This window comes from Phyllostomus hastatus, unplaced genomic scaffold, assembly GCF_019186645.2.
Source record: "Phyllostomus hastatus isolate PE091 unplaced genomic scaffold, TTU_PhHast_1.1 phas_scaffold_11, whole genome shotgun sequence".
NCBI classification, from domain to species: Eukaryota; Metazoa; Chordata; class Mammalia; order Chiroptera; family Phyllostomidae; genus Phyllostomus; species Phyllostomus hastatus.
The window spans coordinates 4,991,534-5,014,041 of NW_025334005.1; the positions used below are offsets into that span (position 1 = coordinate 4,991,534).

General features: G+C 52.8%; 1 protein-coding gene across 1 annotated transcript; it reads left to right on the plus strand.

The window, feature by feature from the left end:
• Positions 1 to 1,786: 1,786 nt before the first annotated feature.
• On the plus strand, positions 1,787 to 12,823 carry PLAAT5 (phospholipase A and acyltransferase 5). Its single transcript, XM_045854747.1, has 6 exons — positions 1,787 to 1,895; positions 2,537 to 2,624; positions 3,886 to 3,994; positions 8,797 to 8,905; positions 10,873 to 11,135; positions 12,722 to 12,823. The coding sequence occupies exons 1-6, from the start codon at positions 1,787 to 1,789 to the stop codon at positions 12,821 to 12,823; spliced, it is 780 nt and encodes a 259-aa protein (XP_045710703.1).
• Positions 12,824 to 22,508: the final 9,685 nt, after the last annotated feature.

Genomic DNA, 22,508 nt, shown 5'->3' on the forward strand with positions numbered 1-22,508 from the left:
GGGGGACATTGCTACAGGCAACAGGTAAATGAAGGGCGTGGTTACATTGAAGTAAAACTTAATGGGTGCTGAAAACTGACTTCGTAGGATTTTCACATCCCACAAACATTCTTCTTGGAGTTTTAAAAACATTTCACACTGAGTCAGACCACTCCTGGCTCTCAGGCCACACGAAACCGGAAAGTGTGGGCCGTCTGCGGGCTGGAGGCAGCTGCCTCCCGCTGCAATTTAAAAAAATTAAGAGACACATCAAGTGATTGTAACTGACGGACTTTATTTGGATTTTGTTTCAAATGAACAGTTAAAAATTGTGTCAGCAATCGGGGCGATACGAAAGTTGGCTGTTTGATGACGTTATGGAACTGCTAGAACATGTTTTTAAATGCGCTGAGGGTATTGTAGTCATTTTGACTTTTGAAAGACTCCTTACCTGTTAGAGATACATGTGCCTGGAAGTATTTACAGATGGAACCACATGCACTCTGGCACGTGCTCCAGAAAAACAGGTGCAGGGGAAGTGAGTGGGGGGTGTAGATGGAAGGGGACTGACTCTGCATGGGTCATCGGAGGGGCTGGTGAGAGGTAAACGGGGATCCGTTATTCTGCTTCCTCTACTTTCATCCGTGTGTGAGATTTTCAATAATAAAAAGTAAACCGCATGAACATAAAACACCCCAACCAACCAACCAACCAAAGAACCCCCTGAACCCTGCACGGCACCTCGGCAGCGTGCAGCTGGGGCTCCCCCCACCCCCACTCCCGCCCCGTTGCTCTGGGAGAGATGCATGGCTTCACAGGCTGGAGGTGGCCCAGCGGTTTGCTCCTTGGGGCACCCTCCTTGCAGTTCCCTGGACGGAAGGGGGCGGGGTAGGGAGGAGGAGCCGGGCTGTCAGACCCAGCGCACACAGGGAGCCACCTGGGGCTCCCTCTAGTGTGGTTCTAGCCGTAACGCAGGGCCCTCTGCCTCTGTGGCCTTGGTAGGGACAGCGTGCCCGCACAGCCCTGCTGCTCCACACTCTGCCACTGAGGACCTTTTCAGAGAGGCCCTGGGATCTCCGTGGGGGCCTTCCAGAAACAGAAGTCCTTTCTCCTTCCGGCCCAAGCCCAGCCAGGCAGCCTGGACCAGGGGTGGTTCTTCCCCCTCCCCCTCAGCTTCAGGGCACGATGCCGCCAGAACCTCTGGGTCCTCATCTGAGCTCCGCCCGCACCAGCCAGGAGTTAACGTTCACTATAGGACCTGCAGGGGTTCTGTTCTAGGAAGAAGACAGATGAATTCAGAGGGAAGGTTTGCGATGCACAAAGGATTGATAAGCAAAAGTAGGGACACACACGCAGGCAATCTAAACAAATGTCTGAATAACAGATTTTAACTCCTGCGAGGCCTTTCCCGGGCCCACCTAATCCGGCCGCCACTGCTCTCTCCGTTTGTTGCTCGGGTCTGCTCCGCGACATTCAGTTTCTCCAGCCGCATCACGCGCCACCTCTGAGCTTTTCAGCCAACTGTTTTTGCGTTCCCTTGCACCCCTCGAATAATCTCTTAACCCCCTTTCCCTGGCTTTCCTCGCAGAGCCCTACTGATGCCCTCTCTGTTTGGCGACACGCTCAGCACGCCCCCCTCGACCCAGGGCCCCGCGCGCCCCTGTCGTTTGTGCGCGTCCCGCGCTGCCCCCAGCACACTGAACCCCCCAGCTCCGGCTCCGGGGGACCTGGGGCCGCGCCCACTGGCAACTGGCCTGGAGCAACGCCCCTTGCGAGGCCCGGGGACCCGCCGGTCCGCAGCAGGGGGATGGGCCTGAACCCCGCCTCCCGGAGGAAGGGCCGGCTCCGTTCCTCTAGGTCCCACGGGTCCTGCCCTAAACCGGCCTCGGGAACGGCAGGTATGGGGCCAGAGGACCGTCAACATTCAGCTGTTCCCCAGTTGGGGCCCGCAGGGACGGGGCCCCTCCTAACCGAGCCGCGAGGCGCGGCGCCGCCGGGGCCCCACAAAAGTCACCATGTTGCCTTTAAGACCCCTTCTTGCAGGCGTGCGTTGGTTGTGCGAAATGCCTGTTAACCGTCACGAGTGACTATTTCGGAATGATCGCTTACCGTTAATTTATTCAGAGCGAGGCAGGCACCCAGAAGCTACCCTCCCACTGCGTTTCAGGGGGGAGGGGGTCAGAGGCGGCGGCAGCCCCGGGGGCAGGTAAAGAAGGGCTGAGTCTCCGCAGAAGCCTCCGCCCTCGGGTTTAGCCCCAAGGTTTCTGCGATCTGGGACGGACTCCTCTGACTCCCTCATCCTCTCAGGGATCCTGACCCCGGGTCCCCCTCTCCAGCATCCGGTCCTACACCCCCTTCATTGATTCACCCAGAGACAGATCAAAGACTAGCCAGCCTCTCAGGGTCGGGACTAGAGCTCCCAGCCCACCTTCACTGTCAAGGTGACCGCCTGAACTCCCACTCACCAGGTTTCACCCCCCCCCCCCACACACACACCCGTTCCTGGCCACAGAAGGCAAGTGTGGTTTAAATGGCATTTTTTTTCCCCTTGAAATAGAACGCGTGGGATCCCAAGTGTCTGTCCAGGTCTTGCCCAAGCAGCCAAAACAAGGGCCGTTACGACTGGGCAGAAGCCTCCAGAAGGGGTAAGGCTCTTTGCAGGGAAGGACTGGCTGGGTCTTTGGGTGGTAGAGCCTTTCGAGGAATGGGTTTTGCTGGCAGTTGCGCAAAACAAATCCTGGTGGAGTTTCTGTGCAGACCAGCCTCGCACCGACCCCGTAAGTAGGAGGCAGGTGTGGTCCTAGCGACAGAGTGGGACCGGGCCTGGGACTCGCTGGCAGGAGGTGCCTCTCGCAGCCATGCCTGGCCACAGGGCCGCTTCTCCAGAGCCCTGAGGACAGAAGTGCTTTGGAAGGCCCTTCCAGTATTGCCAGTGGGTGACTCACGAAGGAGGCAGCCAATGCCCTCAGCTGGCTTTCATTAGAAACACGGTTTGCCTCTTTTTAAAATTCCGAGGGGCTGCAAGTTTCCAGTGGAGCTATAGTAAAACCGACAACCACCCCCCGCCCCCCAGCCCCATGTCCTATACTTTCCAGAAGAGCTCAAGCTGGAGAAAGACAAAGAAGGGGCCCTGTTGCATTGGTAACATGCCGATGCAAACGTCTGCTTCCTCGTGTAACCCTCTTGACAATTGCGGGAGACAAATGTCACCACCTCTGTTGTGTAGACAATCACACTGAGTTCCGACAGGTTAACTGACCAGCTCAGGTTCGGACACGGGCCAGAGCCAGGTTTGAACCCAGGTCTCTTCGGCTTCAACGCATTTCAACCCAAGAAGCATGTTCTTGGTCTCGGGTCCAGTCCTCTCCTACCGCATGTTTCATCCAAGGAGAAAGTAGACCGACTTCTGTCACATTACTTGCAGTGACCGTGTTGTGGCCCAACATGATTTCTGGGGAATATGGCCCTACCTGTTGGAAGAAACAGCTCAGGACCTCACGGGGCCTGCCTGTGGCAGTCGGACCCGAGTGCCAGAGGAGGACCTGAGGCCTCTTGCGTGTCATTATAAAGCCATTATATACAGTTATCGTTTTTTTCAAAGCTGTATGCAAGTATCACTTTGATAACGTTTTAAAAAAGATTATTAGCAAGTAAAAAAAAAAAACCTCTGAGAGCTACTCCTTATTATCATTCGCATTTTAGAACAATGGGCTGAAAAGCAGCAGTAACTGGCCATTATTCTGTATGACAGTGAACGGCATCGCAGGAGCAAGCCCCAGGGGAAAGGTTTCCTCGACTCCCAAACCCGAGAGCTCTCCTAAAACCACGAATCTGAAGTAACACAGGGTTTGCAGTAAGTGTGAAGAAGTGTTCCTTGTTAACTGTATGATCACCACGTCCGTTTAGGGAGAAGCCCGGGGTTAGCTCGGAGACCGCCCCCACCCAGAAGAGAACTAAGTCCAGCGTGTCCCTGAAGTCCGAGACCGCAGGCAAGTTGACAAAGCCAGCAGCCAAGGTGCGTGTGACCAGACCCCTAGGCGGCCCTGGTGACTTCTTCTCCACACCCTGCATTTTACTTTATTTAGACTGTGTGGCAGCGTGAGCTGCATACTGATTTGGGGTGTTGGCTGTATGCCTTTTTAATTTTTTTTAAATAGCTTTATGGAGGTATAACTGACATGCCTACATCTGGCGTACAGCAAACGACACATATTTAGAATATACAGCTGAATGTGTTTTTGATATACGTATCTACCCGTGAAGCCCTCCCCACAACTCAGACTTCCTGTTCCCCTTCCTAAGTCCCTCCGCCTCCCCACGCCGCCCCCATCCCCAGGCGACCACTGATCTGCTTCCGGTCACTATAGACTTGTGTGCGTTTCTAAGACAATTATATAAGTGGAATCATATCATACGGGCCCTTTCTAGTCTGCCTTCTTTCTCGTAACTTTACTTAATTCCTTGGAGTTACGGCTGTGTGTGGTTCATTCCTCTTGACTACTGAGTGGTGTTCCACGGTACGGACGCTCACTTTTCCGTTCTTTGAGTTATGGTCACTGCTTGGCTATTACAAATAAAACTGTTACGGACAATTGTGCCCAAGTCTTTGTAGAGACCTATGTTTCCTCTTGGGGGATATCCTCGCACGTGCTTTCAGTTTAATACTTTGTGAAATCACCTCCTGCGGCACACTGACGCAGACAGCTACCGCCGCCTCTGTCACCCAGGGTGGCTGCCGCCTTCAACACTTTGGAAGAGTCCTTTAGGACAGAAATGTACGCAGACCTGCACTTCTAAGGGTGGGCTCGGGGATCTCATTTGATAGCATCATAGGCAAAAAATGTGGTAAGAGATGAATAGGGTTTTACTCAGGAACAGTGAAATCTGGACTGTATAGCGTTACTTCTCTAACATTCTTTCCTCAGCAGAGATCTGGGAGGAGGGTCTTGGCCCACGGGGTCCTCATGGGCTATTGGGGGGCAAGGGAGGAAGAAGATGATAAGAACCTCCATTCCAATGTGCGAGCAGCCACATCGCCACTCCCAGCATGAAACTGTGTATATCGTTAATACATGGGTCATTCCCTTTCCCCTGTTCTAGGGGTTGGGACAAAAACGCTCCATATGTGTCACTTCAAGCTGTTCCGTTTTCCTCTTCACCCAACTCAGGCCTGCATGTGCATCTCTGAAGGGTGTTCACCCTTCGCCTTCTTGAAGGTTGCTTGCTCTGCCATGCCATTTTGAGGCCCCGGATGCATCCCTTCAGTCAGTCACTGAGCTCCTATTTCTGCTGCTTTCGCCAAGCCGTGCGCATGCCCTTGAAAACACACAGAACTCCTCACTGCTGTGTGCAACCGGGTGGACTGATGACAAGATCGGGCGGACGAGATATTTGTGTCTTGAGGTCCTAGCACGTAAGGAACGCCAGCCAGCTCTTTTCCTCAGAGGAGGCCTTAGAGACTGCTGGCCGTGGACATGGGTCCAGATGCCCCCTCTCCGTGCCCACATTCTCTCCTCTTTTTCTTTGTATCTATTTGTCATCTCCAGATGCATCCTGTGTCACTCCCCTTCCCTGTTCACTCGGCACCAGCCATGCCAGCTTCCTTCTTGTACTTCTGATGAACCCAAGTCTGTCCTTCCTCAGGGCCTCTGCACTCACCAGGCGGCACTTACCGTTGTTACAGACTGAATATATGTGCCCCCCCCACACACACACAGTCTATATGTTGAGTCCCTAATCCCACACATGGCTGTCTTTGGAAGACATGATGAAGGTTACATGAGATTCTAAGGGTGAGGCCCTCATCTGAAAGCATTAGATTAGAGACACCAGAGAGCTGGCTCTCTCCCCCTGTCCACACACGCAAAAACAAACAAACAAACAAACAGTCATAGGAGCACACAGCAGGATGACAGCTGCACACAAGCCAAGAGAAGAGGCCTCAGAAGGAAAACTGCTCTTCTGGTGCCTTGATCTTGGACTTCCAGCCTCCAGGATGGTGAGAAAATAAACTTCTGCCGTCTAAGGCGCCCGGCCTGTGGCACTTTGTACAGCAGCCAGAGCAGACAAACACAGGTCTTCTCTTGGGAGAGGCCCTCCCTGGCCTCTCTGCAGAGGCCGACTCTGTGCTTTTGAACTTGGCCCCTCCCACTTTGTCAGGACCCCTTGGGGGCTGATTACTCTTCTTTCTCTGCCATCTTCAACATCCCTCTTTCCGTTGGAGCTTCACGGGCAGAACTGAACCCGTGCTGCCGTCTTTCCCAGCTTGAAAACTCCCTCCCTTCACCCCTTGTTCCCCTTCATTCCCACCCAATGCCTCTCCTCCCTTTTGCAGCCAATACCTTGAAAGAGGCGCCCGCCCTTGTGGTCTGCAGTTCCTCTCCCCCCCCTCCCCTTTCCTGTCTCGCTCACGCCAGAAAGGCCTCCCCTCCACCACACTAAGTTTTAGGATCCCCATGTCCATTTATTTTTGTTAATGGCTCCTGGTATTTCAAGGGGAGATCGTGTTGAATTTATGGATCCATTTGGTGCATTGCCACCTTATCATGATAGTTTTCAAGTCCATGAACATGGTGTGAGTTTTCATTTATTCAAATCATCTTTACTTTCCTTTAGCCAGAGTAATATCGCAAAAGAGCAAAGTAGCTTAAGCAGCTCCACAGAAGGGCAGTGCAGCACGGATGAGCCCGACGCCCTTCTGCTCAGTGACAGAAGCCAGACACGGGGGGACCCCATGACATGTGATTCCGTTTCTATGCAATGCCCAGAAAGGGCTCGTCTGGAGAGACAGAAAGCAGATTGGTGGTCGCCTGGGGCCTGGGGGAAGGGTAGGGGAAGAGAGGTGAGTGATGGCTGATGGGTATAAGGTTGCCCGGGGCTGGGGGCAGGACGTGGGTCTGACCGCAGATGGATTGAGGAATCTTTCAGGGATAATGGACAGGTTCTCAAATAGGCCTCTGGTGAAGCTTGCGCAACTGCTGTGGATTTACTAAAAGTCGTTGAACTGTATCCTTAAACTGTGTGCATTTGTCAATTATGTCTCAGAAAAGGGTCAAAAGAAACAAGTGAAAAGCCCCTTTTACTTCCGTGAATTCACGCCCTGGCAAATGCCGGTCCTCACCCAGGGAAGTGAGGCTGGGGACTGCGGGGAGAGCTACAGCCTCATGGAAACCAGACCAGCTGGGGAAATTGTTGCAAACTCGGGGGCAGCAACAACGATCTTGTCCAGCTGATGCGAGGGAGGGGCGGTCCCTGCCTCTCTGCCTGGCTCTGACTCCCAGCATGCCTGCTTCTCCAGGAGGAAGGCGTGAGCCGGGCGTCTTCCCAGCACCACCCGGCGCAAACGCGGAGACAGTTTGGGAGGAGGAGCAGGGCGGGCATCAGAACTGAGTCTGCGTTTTTATGTTTTTATTGTGCTGAGCACATTGCTGGAGTAAGAGGGATGCGGGATATGAGCTTTTTTCTAAGTTTGGGTTTACAGTGGCCACAGCTCTGGGATTGCTTTTTTTTCCTTTCCTTTCCTTTTTTTTTTTTTTTTTTTAATTATGGTAAGAGCACTTACCATGAGACACACCTACCCCCTTAACAAACTTTTGGGTGCCGTGCACACGCGCTGTCTCTCAGATGAACAGGCTCTCTCCCCCAGGCCTCTTTGAAGAGTATTGGCGGTCTGGGTCCCGTCAGGAGCTGGAAAGCACACAGCAGGTTAAACGGGGGAAGTTTAATGTAAAGAATTATTAAGATACCAGGAAGCTTGACATGGCCTCCCAGGGCTGAGGACCTGGCGGGCATTCGAGGAAGGACAAACCTGGAAAGGGTCCAGACCTCATTGGAGAAGTAGAGCCCACCCCCTGGAGAGCAGGACGTTGGTTTGCCCAGGCTGCAGGTGGTCTTTAGTTGCTGGGCATGTGCAACCCTCTGGAATGTAGGTGGCGAGCTGGCTCTCAGCAACCCATGGGGTGGGCATGCAGAGGAGCGGGGACCCTCTGGGCCACAGGAGGGCCATGCAGGGGACCTGCAGAGGGAATCTGGAGGCCAGTGGGGTCAGGGGCAGTAGGCTTTGGGGCACTTTGTCCATCAAGAGGACCCCAGAGGGGCTGCAAGGTTATGGGGACAGAAGGATCGGGGCTCAGGCAGACCTCCACCAGGTGTCTCCACACTGGCGTCACTAATCATGACCCCCTCTCCCAGGACATTTCAATAGAGGACATTTCAGGGGAGCCCCTGCTTCTTGCAACGTCCCTGCAGCGCCCTCTATTGGGAAAGCTTCACCGGGTGCTCAAAGTCAAGGAGAAATGCTTAAAGCAGTGTTGTCAGTCATTCACGCAGCGTATATAAGGAGGCTGTAATACCTAAAGAACTGGTGCAGCCACCAGCCTCGCTGCCTTTAGTGACGAGGGTGACAGCAGGAGGTGGGGGAGGGCCGTCGCTCCTCTGCGTGAAGAGGGCTTTCTCCAGCCTGCGTTTCCGTACAGTGGGTTTCTTTTTTCTTTTCTTTTCTTTTTAAAGATTTTATTTATTTATTTTTAGAGAGGGAAGGTAGGGAGATAGAGAGAGAAACATCAATGTGTGGTTGCTGGGGGCCGTGGCCTGCAACCCAGGCATGTGCCCTGACTGGGAATCGAACCTGCGACACTTTGGTTCACAGCCCACACTCAATCCACTGAGCTACGCCAGCCAGGGCTGCGTACAGTGGGTTTCTGTACAGAGAGGAGACGCGGGGCCTTCAGGCTGAGCTGTAGCTGACCCCCACACAGCGTCTCTGGAATTCCTCGGGCATGAGCCCTGTCTCTATTACTGTATTTCTTCCCATCACAGGGCAAACCAAGACCCCGACCTGGAGACCTGATTGAGATTTTTCGAATTGGCTATGAGCACTGGGCCATCTACGTGGAGGACGATCGCGTGGTCCACCTGGCCCCCCCGAGTAAGACACTCTGCTGAAATAGCGATGCTTCAGTTAGAAAAGGAAAAGACGTATCGTTAATGATTGAGTTCCTCAGCTGCTGCCTTGCCTGAGCAATAGAACACCCTGAAGCATGATGAGGCCTCCCTTTACCATGGGATAGAACTTGGTCTCTGTCCACCCAATGCCGCTGTGTGCCCAGCCTTAAGGGAGACGCAAGTGAGAGTGGGCCCAGGCCCCCGACCGCCGAGGCTGCCCTTTCCTTTCGGTGTCGAATTTGAGGACCCGAGCCTCCCTCCACGTTGGCGGCACTTCCACATCCTTCCTCGTGATCCCGAGGAGGCCCCCGGAGGGTGCAGGGGCTCACCTGCTCTGACCATCACTTGCTTCCTGTTGCCCCCCCCCGCCGCCCCCAGTGCTGCTTCCGGTTCCCTCACCACCTGGGGCACCTCCAGCCTCACCTGGCCTGCCAGCTCTTCCCTGCCTGCCCCAGGCCGTGCCCCCCCGCCACCCCCAGTGCAGACATAGCTCTCCTTTTGTTTCCCAAGGCAGCGTTAACACAAGGCTGAGACTAGACTGGTGGCCGATGAAATGGCGGTAGAGGTGTGAGGATGACAGGTGGGCGGTGATAGAAAGTTACAGCATGGAATGGGAAACGGTATAAACTTGGCCATCCAGAGTCATCGGTCAGAGTGGCCAGCTCAGGAGGCAGGACCTGGGGGAGCTGGGAGAAGGGGAAGGAGGGGGCTCCACAGCACTGGGTGCCTTTTGGATTTGCATCCTGTGCTCGTGCTGCCTGTTTTAAGACTAAATTACAGGAGGTCGCTGGTACCAAAGGTCTGTGGACTGTGGCCTGTGTGCCTCCATTGGCCCGGCCCCTCACCTTGCTGAGACCGCCCACGGAGCAGCCCCTCTTCCCGCCCCTCACCCCCTGCCCCATCCACTCACACCCCACCCCGCACTTCCGGCCTGGAAGCCTGCTCCTGGAACAAAGAAGGTAGACGTTGCTTCACATTACATTCCCCTCTGTCTCTCCTTTCCAGGAGCCTCCCCCTTGCATGACCAAAGGGATTGTTAACAATTATAACATCAGCTCTTTCTCTAGAAATGACGTCTGCCATCTCCTCCCGGGAGCTGAATTGCCTACTGCCAGCTTTTATGAAACTGGCAGATTTTCCTCAAATACGTAAGAAAAGAGCCAGGGGCATTACCTGCCCTCAGGCAGCTTACAGATGGAGACAGCGCACACACATCTGCGGAAAAGCAGCCCTGGTTTTAAACTGCCACTCCCCTCGGGCCGGTTCCTGACCCTCTCTGAGCCTCTGTCCCCTCTAAGGGCTGAATATGATGATAGAGTGGCTTTCAAACATCTCCTTTTTCAAAGCTGTGGAACCCTGCTTTCCAACACACCCTCCACGGAAACCCCAGCATCCGAGGAGAGGGAAAGGTGGACTGGCTCTGGGTGGAGGTTGATGGGAGCGGGTCCCATCCAGAGCCCCGACCGCTTGGTCCCTCCCGCGCCTCTGCGGCGGCTGCAGACGGAGGCACGTCACGGGCCCACACGTCTGCCCCTGACCCAGGAGCTCACGCTGACACTCCCACGTACGGGTGCTCGGCACACGTTTGTGGAGATTCCTGAAGTCTGGCTAGGAAAACGAGGCTCAAATCGTAGGACTTGATCCCTGGGTCAGCTCAGTTCAGCACAGCACGGTCTGGGGCCACCCCGTAAGGCACTTCTACAGTTTCAGGAGAAAAGGATGGCTGTGGGAGGTCGGAAGTGGGGAGTGCAGGGCACGGCGGAGGCTTCTTGGGGAAGCTAGTCCTTTGCAGCTCATTTAAGCCACCTTCCCATGGTTGGCTGTGCCTTGTACAGACAGAGGAACTGAGGCCCCGGGGGACGCGGCTTACCCCGCACCTGAGAGGGAGCCAGCGCTCTGTGCCTGCTGACCCTGGCAGCTCCCCAGCTTCTGTTTGCCTCTGGCCTCCAGGTGAGGACCTGGAGGCGGGCAGCATCACCTCCATCTTCAGCAACCGGGCTGTGGTGAAGTACAGCCGTCTGCAGGACGTGCTGCAGGGCTGCTCCTGGAAGATCAACAACAAGCTGGACGGGACATACCTGCCCCTGCCCGTGGACAAGATCATCCAGCGCACGAAGCAGATGGTCAACAAGGTCGTGCAGTACAGCCTGATCGACGGCAACTGTGAGCACTTCGTCAACGACCTCCGCTACGGCGTGCCCAGGAGCCAGCAGGTACAGCGCCGGTGGCTGGCCGGGAAGGTGGCGCTTCCCGCGCGGAGCTGTCGGGGGCTCCCGTCTCATCGGAATGGCCGTCAGTGGTCCCGTGTTATCGTTGCCCTGGTGGGGCCCCCTGTTTCTACAGGACTGGGCAGTTCTCTTCATCGCTACTAAGCCGTTGGAGGAGTAGAAAGGGCAGTGAGCTACCTAGCGAGACCGCCGGTAGAGTCTGGCTTGGCCATCAGTTGGCCTGGTCTCCCTGGTCAAGTCATTATATTTCTGACACCGTCCCTTGCTTTACAAAATGGGGACACACCGAGGTAGACACTTTATTGCTGAAGTCGCAAACTACCAGCCTGTGGGCCGCATCTGGCCACATCTGGCCCACAGACGTGTTTTGCTTGGATGACCCGTATTTTTTTTTAATAACGATATAGAAATTTTATATAAAAGTACCTGGATTCCCAGCCTCGCTGAACAAGCCGCCCATCAGTCCCGGCCTGCTGACGCTCTGCGGGGCCCACTCCCTCTGGCTGGGCGGGGCAGCTGCTGGGCTCCTACCGACTTCAGCCACACCCGCTGCCCGGTGCTACTGCCTGTGGGTTTGTGACCCGCCCCCCATGACGGAGGGCGGTGACACAGTGAATGAGGGACAGTGGGTGCGAAAGAGCTTGGGAAGCCTAAGTGTCTGTGACGGTCTGGGCTGCTCTTGTTCATATTTGGTCCTTACTAAACCCCACAAGAAGAGCAGAGGAAGTGTTATTAATTATCGCCTTTGTAATAGGTTTTTTAAAATCATCGATTAAACGTGACATGTAATTTTTCTATGTTCTTTCCCACGTTCCCTGTATCTTCTTAGCACACTGGATTCCCAGCATTGTTCTTGCTCCCTCTGCCATGCCGTGCCATCCCTCAGTGGCCGTGCGCAGGCCTCCCCCGCTGTCCGTCCCTCCCAGCTCTCCCTTCCTGTGTCCTCCTCCTTTGCACTCTGGTCCTCTCCCCACCTGCATCCTCCTCTCGTGGGCCCTGGTGCGGTGCTAGGGGCCTGGGGGGGGGCGCCGATATGGGGGATCTCCCATCCCCTGAGCATTTGCACATGCAAAGAAGACCCCAAGAGTCAAGGGAGTGTAAGAGGCCCTTGTTCCTCAGACACCTGGGCCCAAATCTCAGCTCAGACACTAATTTACTGTGTGACATTGTCTAGGTGAGTTTCCCTTCCCGGTTCTCGGGTTTCCTGTATGTAGAATGAGGGCCTCGGTGGCTGGGCCACTCTCAGATCCTTTGCCTCTGAGCCCCACCTTGAGGTCAGACGCTGGGCTGAGTGGTTGTGAGGAAGGCAGGGGACCAGGAGCCCAGTGCCCCCCGCCCCACCCAGGGGAAAGGGAGTGCACCTGCCTCAGGTGTCCTTCCTGGCCAGTCCTGGCTCCTCTTGGTCTCTTGCAGCTCTGGGATCGCTGGAAATAAGGAGCACAGGTTGCTTCCTGCTCTGGGAAAAGCCTCCAAACAGGCCGGCTCCTGCAGGGGAGCGGCAAGGTCGGGGCGGGACGGGGTGCAAGCCTAGGGTCCTCACTGAGCTTCCCACAAACTGATCGGCTTTGCAGGTGGAGCAGGCCCTGATGCAAGGCGTGAAGGCCGCGGGAGCCATGATCTCAGCCGTGGTGGAGAGCCTGAGGCCCAACCCAGCAACCGCCAGAAGTGGCTGAAAACACCAAGCAGGGGAAGAGCTCTCGACGTCCGCAAGGAGACCAGCCATTCCTCCTCTGCTCCCTTGTCTCCCTTGCTCAGTGGCCCCTAAGAAAACTGTGAGCTTCTGGAAGAACCAAGAATGTATCCAATTACCCCTTTCGAAGCACACCCAATATACGTGATTAGATCCACGGACTCTCAGGGTGGGAAGAATCTAATGTATATTATGCAACCGTTAAGCACCAGGTACTGTGCGAGGCGCTCCCTGTACTAACTCGGTCGTTCTCCTCTCTTTGTAGAAAAGGGTCTTACTTGTTTCTGAGGCTGAACCTAATCTGTGACGCTTGAATACCATCTGGTATATCCTGGAAACCTCTGCTGGAATGTTCCCAGTAATGAAGAACTCTTTTCTGAAGCTCTTTTTAATGAACGAAAATGTCTTTAGCTTTTCTGGATCGCCCTAGTCCTGCCCTCACTGACCCACAGGGCAGCTCAAAGGAGGAGGAGTCTAAGAAAACCTCTAGCTCACCACTCAGGGCCAACGGTGCCTCCTCTGGGAACACCTTTCCTTTCGAAATTATACATCAGCTTTATCCATCATTGTTTAAAACCCTCAATTTAAAGAAGAATCAGTTAGACCATTTATCTTGCTTTTCTACCTTAAAAGTGCCAGAAAATTTGAAATTGCTATTTTCATTGATTTCAAGTGCATATTTAGAATAACTTAATCAATGGACTTCTACCGTGTGAGTGGGGGAAAGGAGAGAGTGACTTCTGTGTTTGGGAGAATGTTGACAGGATGGAAGGTTTAAATTACCATGGCGGATTGTCAGTGCCAGTTGGGAGCTGAACCCACCCACGAAGACCAGGGGCGGGCTCTGGAAACACCCAGCAGACGGGTAGAATGTGGGAAAGAGAAGGCGGAGCTGTGGGATCTGTGAGGCTCTCCCGTGAGCCTTTCTCCCCTCTGGAGAAAGTAGGCCTGCAATGAAACTTTTCCATTTCTTCCCCTCCATTCTTCTCTTAGCAATCCACCTTGACCAGAGCCTCCTAGACCTCAGACCCTGGAGTCTGGGTGTGTCTTGGACTGTCTTCTGCCTGCCCTTCCCCCCAGCAGAGCTGCCTCTCTGTCTCTGCTCAGCTCTGATGCTGGTGGTTGGAGCATACCCTGGTCTGTGCAAATCTTCACCAGGACGCGCCGCCGACCCCTGTTCCCAGTCACCTCCTCCCCACCTGCCAGGAATAAGTCCAAGTCCCCACGCCTCTCCCTGTGGTCTCCTGACTCATTACACGGCCTAGGGTGAGACTTCCTCGGAAACAGCCCCATACACCAAGAGTTTACACTCTATAAAGCACATTCCTTTCAGCTATTCACTCATGTATTAGTGAACCTCTTGGTCAGAACCCAACTTTGAACTCACAGGCCATATTAATGATTAATCACACAAACGGGGTGCTATTGATTTAACAAACCACTACCCCACACCAAGGAGTGTTCGGTGACTTCTCGTCAAGGGACTCGTCCGTGTCCTGCCTGTGTTTAGGACAGAAAGATACTTCCCTGGCTTCTCTCCGGTTTGGACAGAGACCCTGAGGAGTATATCAGGACGGATGCTCGCTCCTTTTCCAACAAACATTTCTGAGTGTCTACCAAATGCCAGCCTCGGCTCCCCCACCTTTGCCTGAACCCACAAGCAGGGCCAGTGATGGCGGGGAGCAGTTCTGAGTCGGCTAGGGAGGGGGCGAGGAGCGTGGGGCAGACAGCGGTCTCTCCCTGCTTCCAAGCTCTCCCTAAAACCGCCTACTTGGCAGACGAGGAGCGGACAGGTATTAAAAACCTGAAGCAGTTTCTGCATTCTAGGGCAAGCACGGATGTCTCTGCTTTAAGTGGGACCACTCGGGTGAGCCTTTTTTAGTCTGGTCTATATAAGGCACAGCCCCACTAGTGGGGGGGGGGTTGTTATAGATGTGAAGGGAAAGTAATCGGAGTGCAAATGTTTCTGAAATGTTAACTACTGGTCTCTTGTTTGTGTGCTTCTTTTTTAGTGTTTATTCCTTTTCACTTCGGGGGTGGTGGGCTAGTGGGGACAATGGTGGTATTGGCATGTCACCGGGACAGCCAGGGAACTGAATGTGCCACGTTCCTCAGTGGTAGGGAGGCCCAGTATTGGTGACACACGAGCCAGCAGGTGCCACACTCGATCTGGATGTTTTGCTTAGTGACAGAGAGGCTGAGCCCAGGCAACACGAAGTAACTCTGCAGAGACTGTGATGATGATGAAGGGGCCAGGGTTCGCCAGCTAACCCACCGGCAGTTGGGAGTGGGGCGCCTGTCTGCCAGCGAGGCCAGCTGAGTAAAGGGGCATGCACCCCACCGCTGGGGCAGCCAGTCGGGGGGCTGAAGGGAGGAGTGGACGGGGGGAGCCCCATGTGACACCAGAAATAGAGATAAGCTGCTCCCCAATTCTCGGTTTTAAGATTTTGTCCTATGCTTATAATACCCTTTCGTTATTCTCCAGTCCCACACTGAGAAGGGGGTAAAGGAAGGAGTGGTGCCCACAGTTGGCAGCACCCAGAAGGGAAGTGCTCAGGGACCACCCAGGGAGGCCCCAGATGCAAGCAGGCCCGAGGAACCCCACGTCCATGTCCTCCAGGACCCGGATTTCCTGCAGCCAGGACCCGGATTTCCTGCAGCCGGGTGCAGGAGAGCTTGGTTCAAAAAGTGAGATTTGACAGGGAAGGATAACTCCAGAGCCTTTAGGATTTGGGCTTGTATAACTCATGGTCAAGTGCAAGGTCAGGTCAGGTCAGGGGCGTTGGATCCACTGCATTCTGAGGGTCACAGACCATTTTGGCCCCCACGCTGTTCCCTGCTAAAATGGCTTCCATTACTTCAGCCAAACAATACCTGACCTTATACAAATTCCAAGAAGGCTCTTCGTCACTCGAGTTTCTGTTCTCCCAACATTTCCGTTCCCGGAACTTTTGAAACAGACCGTATAGCTTCACAGACACTGAAACGAGAAGGCAAGTGTTTGGGAAGCCCATGCCGCTGTGTGACCCTGAGGAAGTGGTTTGGGGTTTCTTTTAGTCTTTGTTTCGTTTTGCTTGATTATGGTGGGCATTGTTTTAAAAAATATTTTTGGTTATTCAGATTCAGCTCACTAGGTTCCATATAAAAAGATGAACTTGGACTTCCGGCAATATGGAGGCATAGGTGGATGCACCGTACCTCCTCGCACAACCAAGATTAGAACAACAACAATTTAGAGGTAGAATAACACCCAGAACTGATAGAGGATTTATCTGAATGGAAGTCGGACAGCCAAGAAGTTGAAGTAGACCCGTTCATCCAGACCGGTAGGAAAGGATGAGCCGGGAGGGCACGGGTTGGTGGTGCGGAGGTCGGGGAAAACTTGGCACCAAATCAATGCGTGAGCCATCCGGGGAGCACAAGAACGCAGCGGTGGACCCTGAGTACTCAAGCTGCGGCTGGCGGACCCAGTGAGGCAGCGATTGTGGACCAGGGCAGAGCTCGCAGCCCAGGATCCCAGAGAAGGGACTGAGATCCCAGGAGAATGGAAATCCCGCTATTGTGCCCTCCCGCCCCCGCTCCCGCCCCCACATATAACGTCACAATCTAGCGATTGGGGTGCCCAGCCCCGGTGAACACCTAAGGCTCCGCCCCTCACTGTAACAGGAGCGACCAGACCAAAAAAAACAACAACAACAACAAAAAAACAAGAGAGAGCGATGGCTCAAATAGAAGAACAAATCAGTGTCCCAGAACTCATCCTTTTGAGTGACCAAGAGATAGCTAACCTATCAGATGCACAGTTCAAAACACTGGTGATCAGAAAGCTCACGGAATTGGTTGATTTTGGGTACAAATTAGATGAGGTTACCATAAAAGAGATGCAGGAAGATACACGGAGGAGAGCCAATAGTGAAGGGGAGGAAACTGGGTCTCAAAACAATACAGTGGACCAGAAGGAAGATAGAATCAACCAAGTAGGAAAGCATGATGAAATAAGAATTCAAAAAAACAAGGAGAAACTTAAGAGCATCCAGGACATCTTTAAACGTTCCAACATCCGAATTATAGGGGTACCAGAAGGGGAAGGGGAAAAGCAACAAATTGAGCACATATTTGAACAAATAATAAAGGAGAACTTCCCCAATCTGGCAAAAGAAATAGTCTTCCAAGAAATCCATGAAGCTCAGAGAGCCCCAAAGAAGTTGGACCCAAGACGAAACACACCAAGGCACATCATAATTACATCAGCCAAGGTAAAAACGAAGGAGAGAATCCTAGAAGCAGCAAGAGATAAGGGGACACTAACCCACAAAGGAGTTCCCATCAGACTGTCAGCTGATTTCTCAAAGGAGGCCTTGCAGTCAAGAAGGGGCTGGAAAGAAATATTCCAAGTCATGAAAGACAAGGACCTACATCCCAGATTGCTCTATCCAGCAAAACTCTCATTTAGAATGGAAGGACAGATAAAGTGCTTCTCAGATAAGGTCAAGTTAAAGGAGTTCATCATCACCAAGCCCTTATTTTATGAAATGCTAAAGGGACTTACCTAAGAAAAGAAGATAAAGAAAAAAACATGTATAGTAAAAGGACAGCAAACTCACAATTATTAACAACCACACCTAAAGCAAAACCAAAAGAAACTAAGCAAACAACTAGAACAGGAACAGAACCACAGAAATGGAGATCACATGGAGGGTTAGCAACAGGGGAGTGGGAGGAGGAGAGAGGGGGAAAAGGTATAGAGGATAAGTAGCAAAGAATGTAGGTTGAAAATAGATAGGGGGAGGGGGTAAGAATAGTACGGGAAATGTAGAAGCTGAAGAACTCATAAGTATGACACATGGACATGAACTAAAGGGGGGGGAATGTAGGTGGGAGAGGGGGTACAGGGTGGAGGGGAGAGAAGGGGGAAAATGGGACAACTGAAATAGCATAATCAATAAAATATATTAAAAAATAAATAAAAAGATGAACTTTTATGTTCGTTTTTACAAAGATTGCTAAAGTTCGACTCAGAGTCGGAGCATATCTGTGTTTGTCGCCATGTGGAGGGTGCCTTGTAAATGAGGAATCTGGGGGGCTTCTCCTTCCACTTCCAAAGGAGGGCTTTTTGAAGAAACTCCTTGAGGCCGTAGCTCCCTTGTCTTTTCATCTGGGAAGATGGCTCCCTTCCCCTTTGCCTGGACCCACGAGCTGACCCCAGGTCGCGGCGGCAGTGAGAAGAGATGAGTCACAAAGACGGGGAACCTGAGGCTTCGAGGGACTTTCCAGAGCGGTGACTTCCACACTTTACGTCATCGGCGGAACCCTCTCTTTAGGCGTGACGTCATCAAGCCACCCGATGCAGAACAGGGATGAAAATGCAGCGGCTCTGGGGGGAACTGGGGCCCAGAGCTTCGTGCGGACAGCAGGGGGGTGTCCTCAAGACTGGACGCCTCCAGGACGCGCTCTGCCAGCAGCTGACGGGAATGACAACGATGACGACAATAGTGACACCCACAAAGTGCTCACGCTCTTCCGGGCGCTGTTTTAAATGCTTCAATCACCCTGTGGGTTTAGGCATTTGTTGTCTTCATTACAGGCCCCATGGCCCCTCAAACAGGTGCCCCCACCCAACCAGCTTTATCCAGTCCTTCAAGTGGGTAAGTGCCTATTGCAGGAACGTCTCCACTTGGCACAATAAGGACATTGAGGTCAAGAGCGGCTTTATAATGGACCCAGAGATAAACAGGGGAAGAGGGCACTTGAGGCGCAAAGATGCTTAATGATAAGGGCAGTCTGGGCAGGGCAGCAGGAAAACAGTCCTCTCGTGACCTCTTGCAGGTCATGGGTGGAGCTGCCTTCTGGGAGCTCCCGCACTCAGGCCGACTGCTCTGCAAGGCCGGGCTCAGCTGAGCCTGGTCCACCGAGAACCCGCACCGGACCTGACCCACGAGGACTGTGGCAGACAGACGGCGCCGAGAGAAGCGTGGGATGAGGCTCCTGTGGCGTGACTGGCCTGTCATTCTCCGACGACAGGGAAACAACCTCCTAGAGACTTCTCGAAGCCTCCTCTCTCTCAGTCAACTGTTTTAAAACATGCAGTTCCTGACGATTTAATCAGGGGCCCAGGCCTCTTTTCCCTTAGACTGTCCAGTATAAAAAATGGCAGCAGCCCACACAATAGTAGCCATGGAGTGTGAGTGAATCAACGTTACACCCACTTTTTTTATCAGATCGGCAAAAAATATATTTTTTGGTGTGCCCCAGAATTTTAGTAATTCATTTAGGCGTGCCGTGAGATGAAAAAGGTTGCCAATCGCTGCCCTAGACAGTCCCCAGATCTGCCTTAGGACTCTCTTAGTGGCCGGGGGCTCGAACACTCAACAAAGCAGCTTAAGCAGAGTGAGAAGGTGACCCGTTTAAGAGACTGTCGAATTCGGGAGGAGGAAAGAGTACAGCCGGACCTAGGGCTCTGGGACGTCAGCTCGGAATGACATGAGGCACCAGTTCGAACCCTGCGAGATATTATTGTGGAGAAGCGGCGCAGGAGTCGGTGGATGGACACAGCAAAGGGCCACCGGACACCGTGTGGGCTTAGATAGATCCCTGCTCTCCTTCCGGCAGGACCCGGAACATGCTCGGATGCGCAAAAGCCAATCCCCTGTCCAGACACAGGACTGAGATTCCGTCCTGTGGAGTGAGACACATGGCTAACCCTTGTGTCTCCAGGTTCCCCCCTCCCCTTAGGTTATTCCACAAGAAATACATGTTTGGGGGTTCATGGTTTTCGCGGTTTCAGTTTAGTTCAGCATTGTAGCAGATCTACTATTGCAGCTCAGGCCCTGGGGACCCAGACTCGGAGATGGAGACGGAGGTCTGTGGACAGCACGTTGACTAGGTGGGAAGTGCAGGAAGCAGGCCTCGGCAGAGGGAGAAGGGGAACTGGGATGGAGTCACAGCCGAGGCCTAAGCCGACCCACCGCTGGGTGGCGCTGCGGAGCTGTCCTGCACCTGGGCAAGAGGGGCCGTCCTTTACAGCTCTTCACTCCTAGTCTGTGGCTGCGGGCTGCCAAGGAGGAGGGGGTGACCCGCCCAGAGAGGAACTCAGGTGGGAGCTGTCAGCCATCAACACTCCCAGCGGCTGGGGGAATTCAGCCCTCCTCCCTGCAGACCGTGGGGAGAGCGCCCCACACGTGGGGGCAGAACCCAGCGGTTTCCAGCACGCCAGCCATTCTCTGCGTGAGTGTCCGGGGATTCCACGATAAAAACGCAGCCGCTGGTGGAGGGAGACAGCCGCAGGAGGGAGACTACCGCGTTACCGCGTCCTCCACGTCCGCCAGCAACGCAACCTCGTAGGCAAATAGCAAAGTGACTTCCATGTCACGCACTAGTGTAAAAACTGCATTGGGATTTTTTTTAAAGCGAAGTCACTGGGCTGTGCAAGCACGCCACTCAGAAAAAAATATATATAACCTCCTCTTTTTAGAGGCCCCGTTCTGCCAGAGAGCGGACGGCACTGGTAAACTCGGTCATATCAGATACACCTCGGAGGATTTTCTTCTCTTGCCTTTGTCCAAGGATGGAGCCTAAGTGGAGGAGAGTGGAGTCCGGTCCACTGCTCCCCTCTGTCCTGTGCGGGCCTCGGCCCCGGCTGAGCGCGTTCTGGCACCGGCCGTGACTGGGGTGGTCTCTTTCTGGCCCCTCGCCGAGGCCCGGTGGTTCTGTTATTTCCCAACGGTGGGGTTCAGCTCACTTTCCAACAGGGTCCCCCTCCTGAAGACTCTGAAACTCCTTCAGGTATCAGGTCTTAGCGTTAGCTGTCCTCTTGGCCTGTATGAGGCCTAGAGAGGCGTGGGCCTGTTGTCATGCCCTTCCAGATATTTAGCCGCCTGCCCTTTGAGACAGGGGAGCACCTAGCATGGCGCGTGTCAGCTCAGGCGAGTTTCCCTCGGAGTGGTTCCCGGATTCCGCCTGCTCCCAGGCCCCCAACTTCAGAGGGGCACACCTTGCCTATTTTTCACTTGGAATGGGTCATATTTTAAGCCCTCCACCTTCTAAAAGTCAAAAATATTTTTATTAATAATCACGAAAGGAAACAAATAATAATAGCCAGAAGAGACCGTGAACAATTTTTATTAGACTTTATATACATAACCACACCAGTAAAACTGTAGAATAAAATAAAATAAAGTATCGCAAAGCACAACTATTTCCTCAATAGTCTTTATTCTACCTCACCATTTGAACATAAATCCTTTGGTTACAGCCTGGTATAACATTTTATATAAGTAAATGTCCATCCAGTAAGCACATTTAAAAAAAAAGAAAATAAACATTAGCAAAAGTTACAATCTAGGCAACGACTAAATTGTACCACTAACATAACACTTTGTTTTCTTACTTTTTCTAATAGTTTTCAAAGCACTTAAAACTCAAATTTCCGTTTAAAAAATACTGTCAAATTCAGGTAAGTATTTCATACATAAAGTGACAGACATGTTCACTCACCGAACATCGACACCTCCCGGTTTGCATTCCGTTTTACTGCTCTAAATTTGAAACACAGAAAGAACTCCACGTGGCCACATAAAATGACATAACTGACCTAAATCAAGTTCCGGTTCTTCATCTTTCCAATCACTACGCCTTCCTTGTTTCTTGTGAATCCGTTACTTAAAAGCAGGAGTATGTCATACCACGGAGCTGAGTGTCCAAAGCGAGACGTCTGACTCTGAAACCTTACGAACTCACTTCTGAAACGAGTGAGCGCCGCTGGGTCCGCAGATGCCTGCGACCAGCTGTCCGAGGGAGCCCGGGGGCTCTGCGTGCGATCCAGTGCCCATATAGAATACGATATTTATGAACCGGTAAGTAACCAAAACGTGCTCACTGGGAGCCCGCAGATGTATTATTAAACCTGTAGAACATAACCCAACAAAATATTTTTTAGGTGACGTGTAGGAGGATGTTATCACTTATTTAAAATTGCTGGTGCATGGCGATAACAAAACAGAGATTAACTTTAAGTAAGTTTATTCTTGTTTTCGGTTCTCTACCTTAGGTCTCCTCCTTAGACCTCGGCTTCCTACTGAGTGGGAGAGCTCATTCTCTCCATTTAGGGTGAGGGGCACATACCTGACCACAGTTTTTCATCAGCTCCTATGTTCTTGTTCCTTTTTTTTTTTTTTTAAGATTTTATTAGTGAGGGAGAAGGGAGGGAGAAAAAGGAGAGAAACATCAGTGTGTGGTTGACTCTCTCGCGCCCCCTGCTGGGGACCTGGCCTGCAACCCAGGTATGTGACCTGACTAGGAATCGAACCAGCAACTCTTTCGTTCACCGGCCGGCACTCAACCCACTGAGCCACACCAGCCAGGGCACGTTCTCGTTTCTGATAATTCCTTCCCCAGCTCGGATCTTTAGCTAGTCTCAGGGCTGCAGGGATGGCGTGGGGACAGGACTAGCTAACAAGGATGTCTTCCTAAGTCTTTCTTACACTTGGGCAAAGATTTCTGAACCCAAAAGAGAAAGTTTGCTGGTTTCACCTTGACAGTGTCACTCCTGTGACATGATGGTGCACGTCTAGGTTTCAGGGTTCATTTTTAACTACTTGACTTGAAGAGAAAGCCCCTGGGTGGGATGATCATAAGAACAAGACCAAGGCACTTCGGGTAGTGAAAGGGGA

Coding starts and splice junctions, on each gene's coding strand:
- PLAAT5 (XM_045854747.1), top strand. CDS start 1,787: ATGGGCCTGAACCCCGCCTCCCGGAGGAAGGGCCGGCTCCGTTCCTCT. Junction 8,906..10,872: donor GGTCCACCTGGCCCCCCCGA/GTAAGACACTCT, acceptor TCTGGCCTCCAG/GTGAGGACCTGGAGGCGGGC. Junction 11,136..12,721: donor GCGTGCCCAGGAGCCAGCAG/GTACAGCGCCGG, acceptor TCGGCTTTGCAG/GTGGAGCAGGCCCTGATGCA.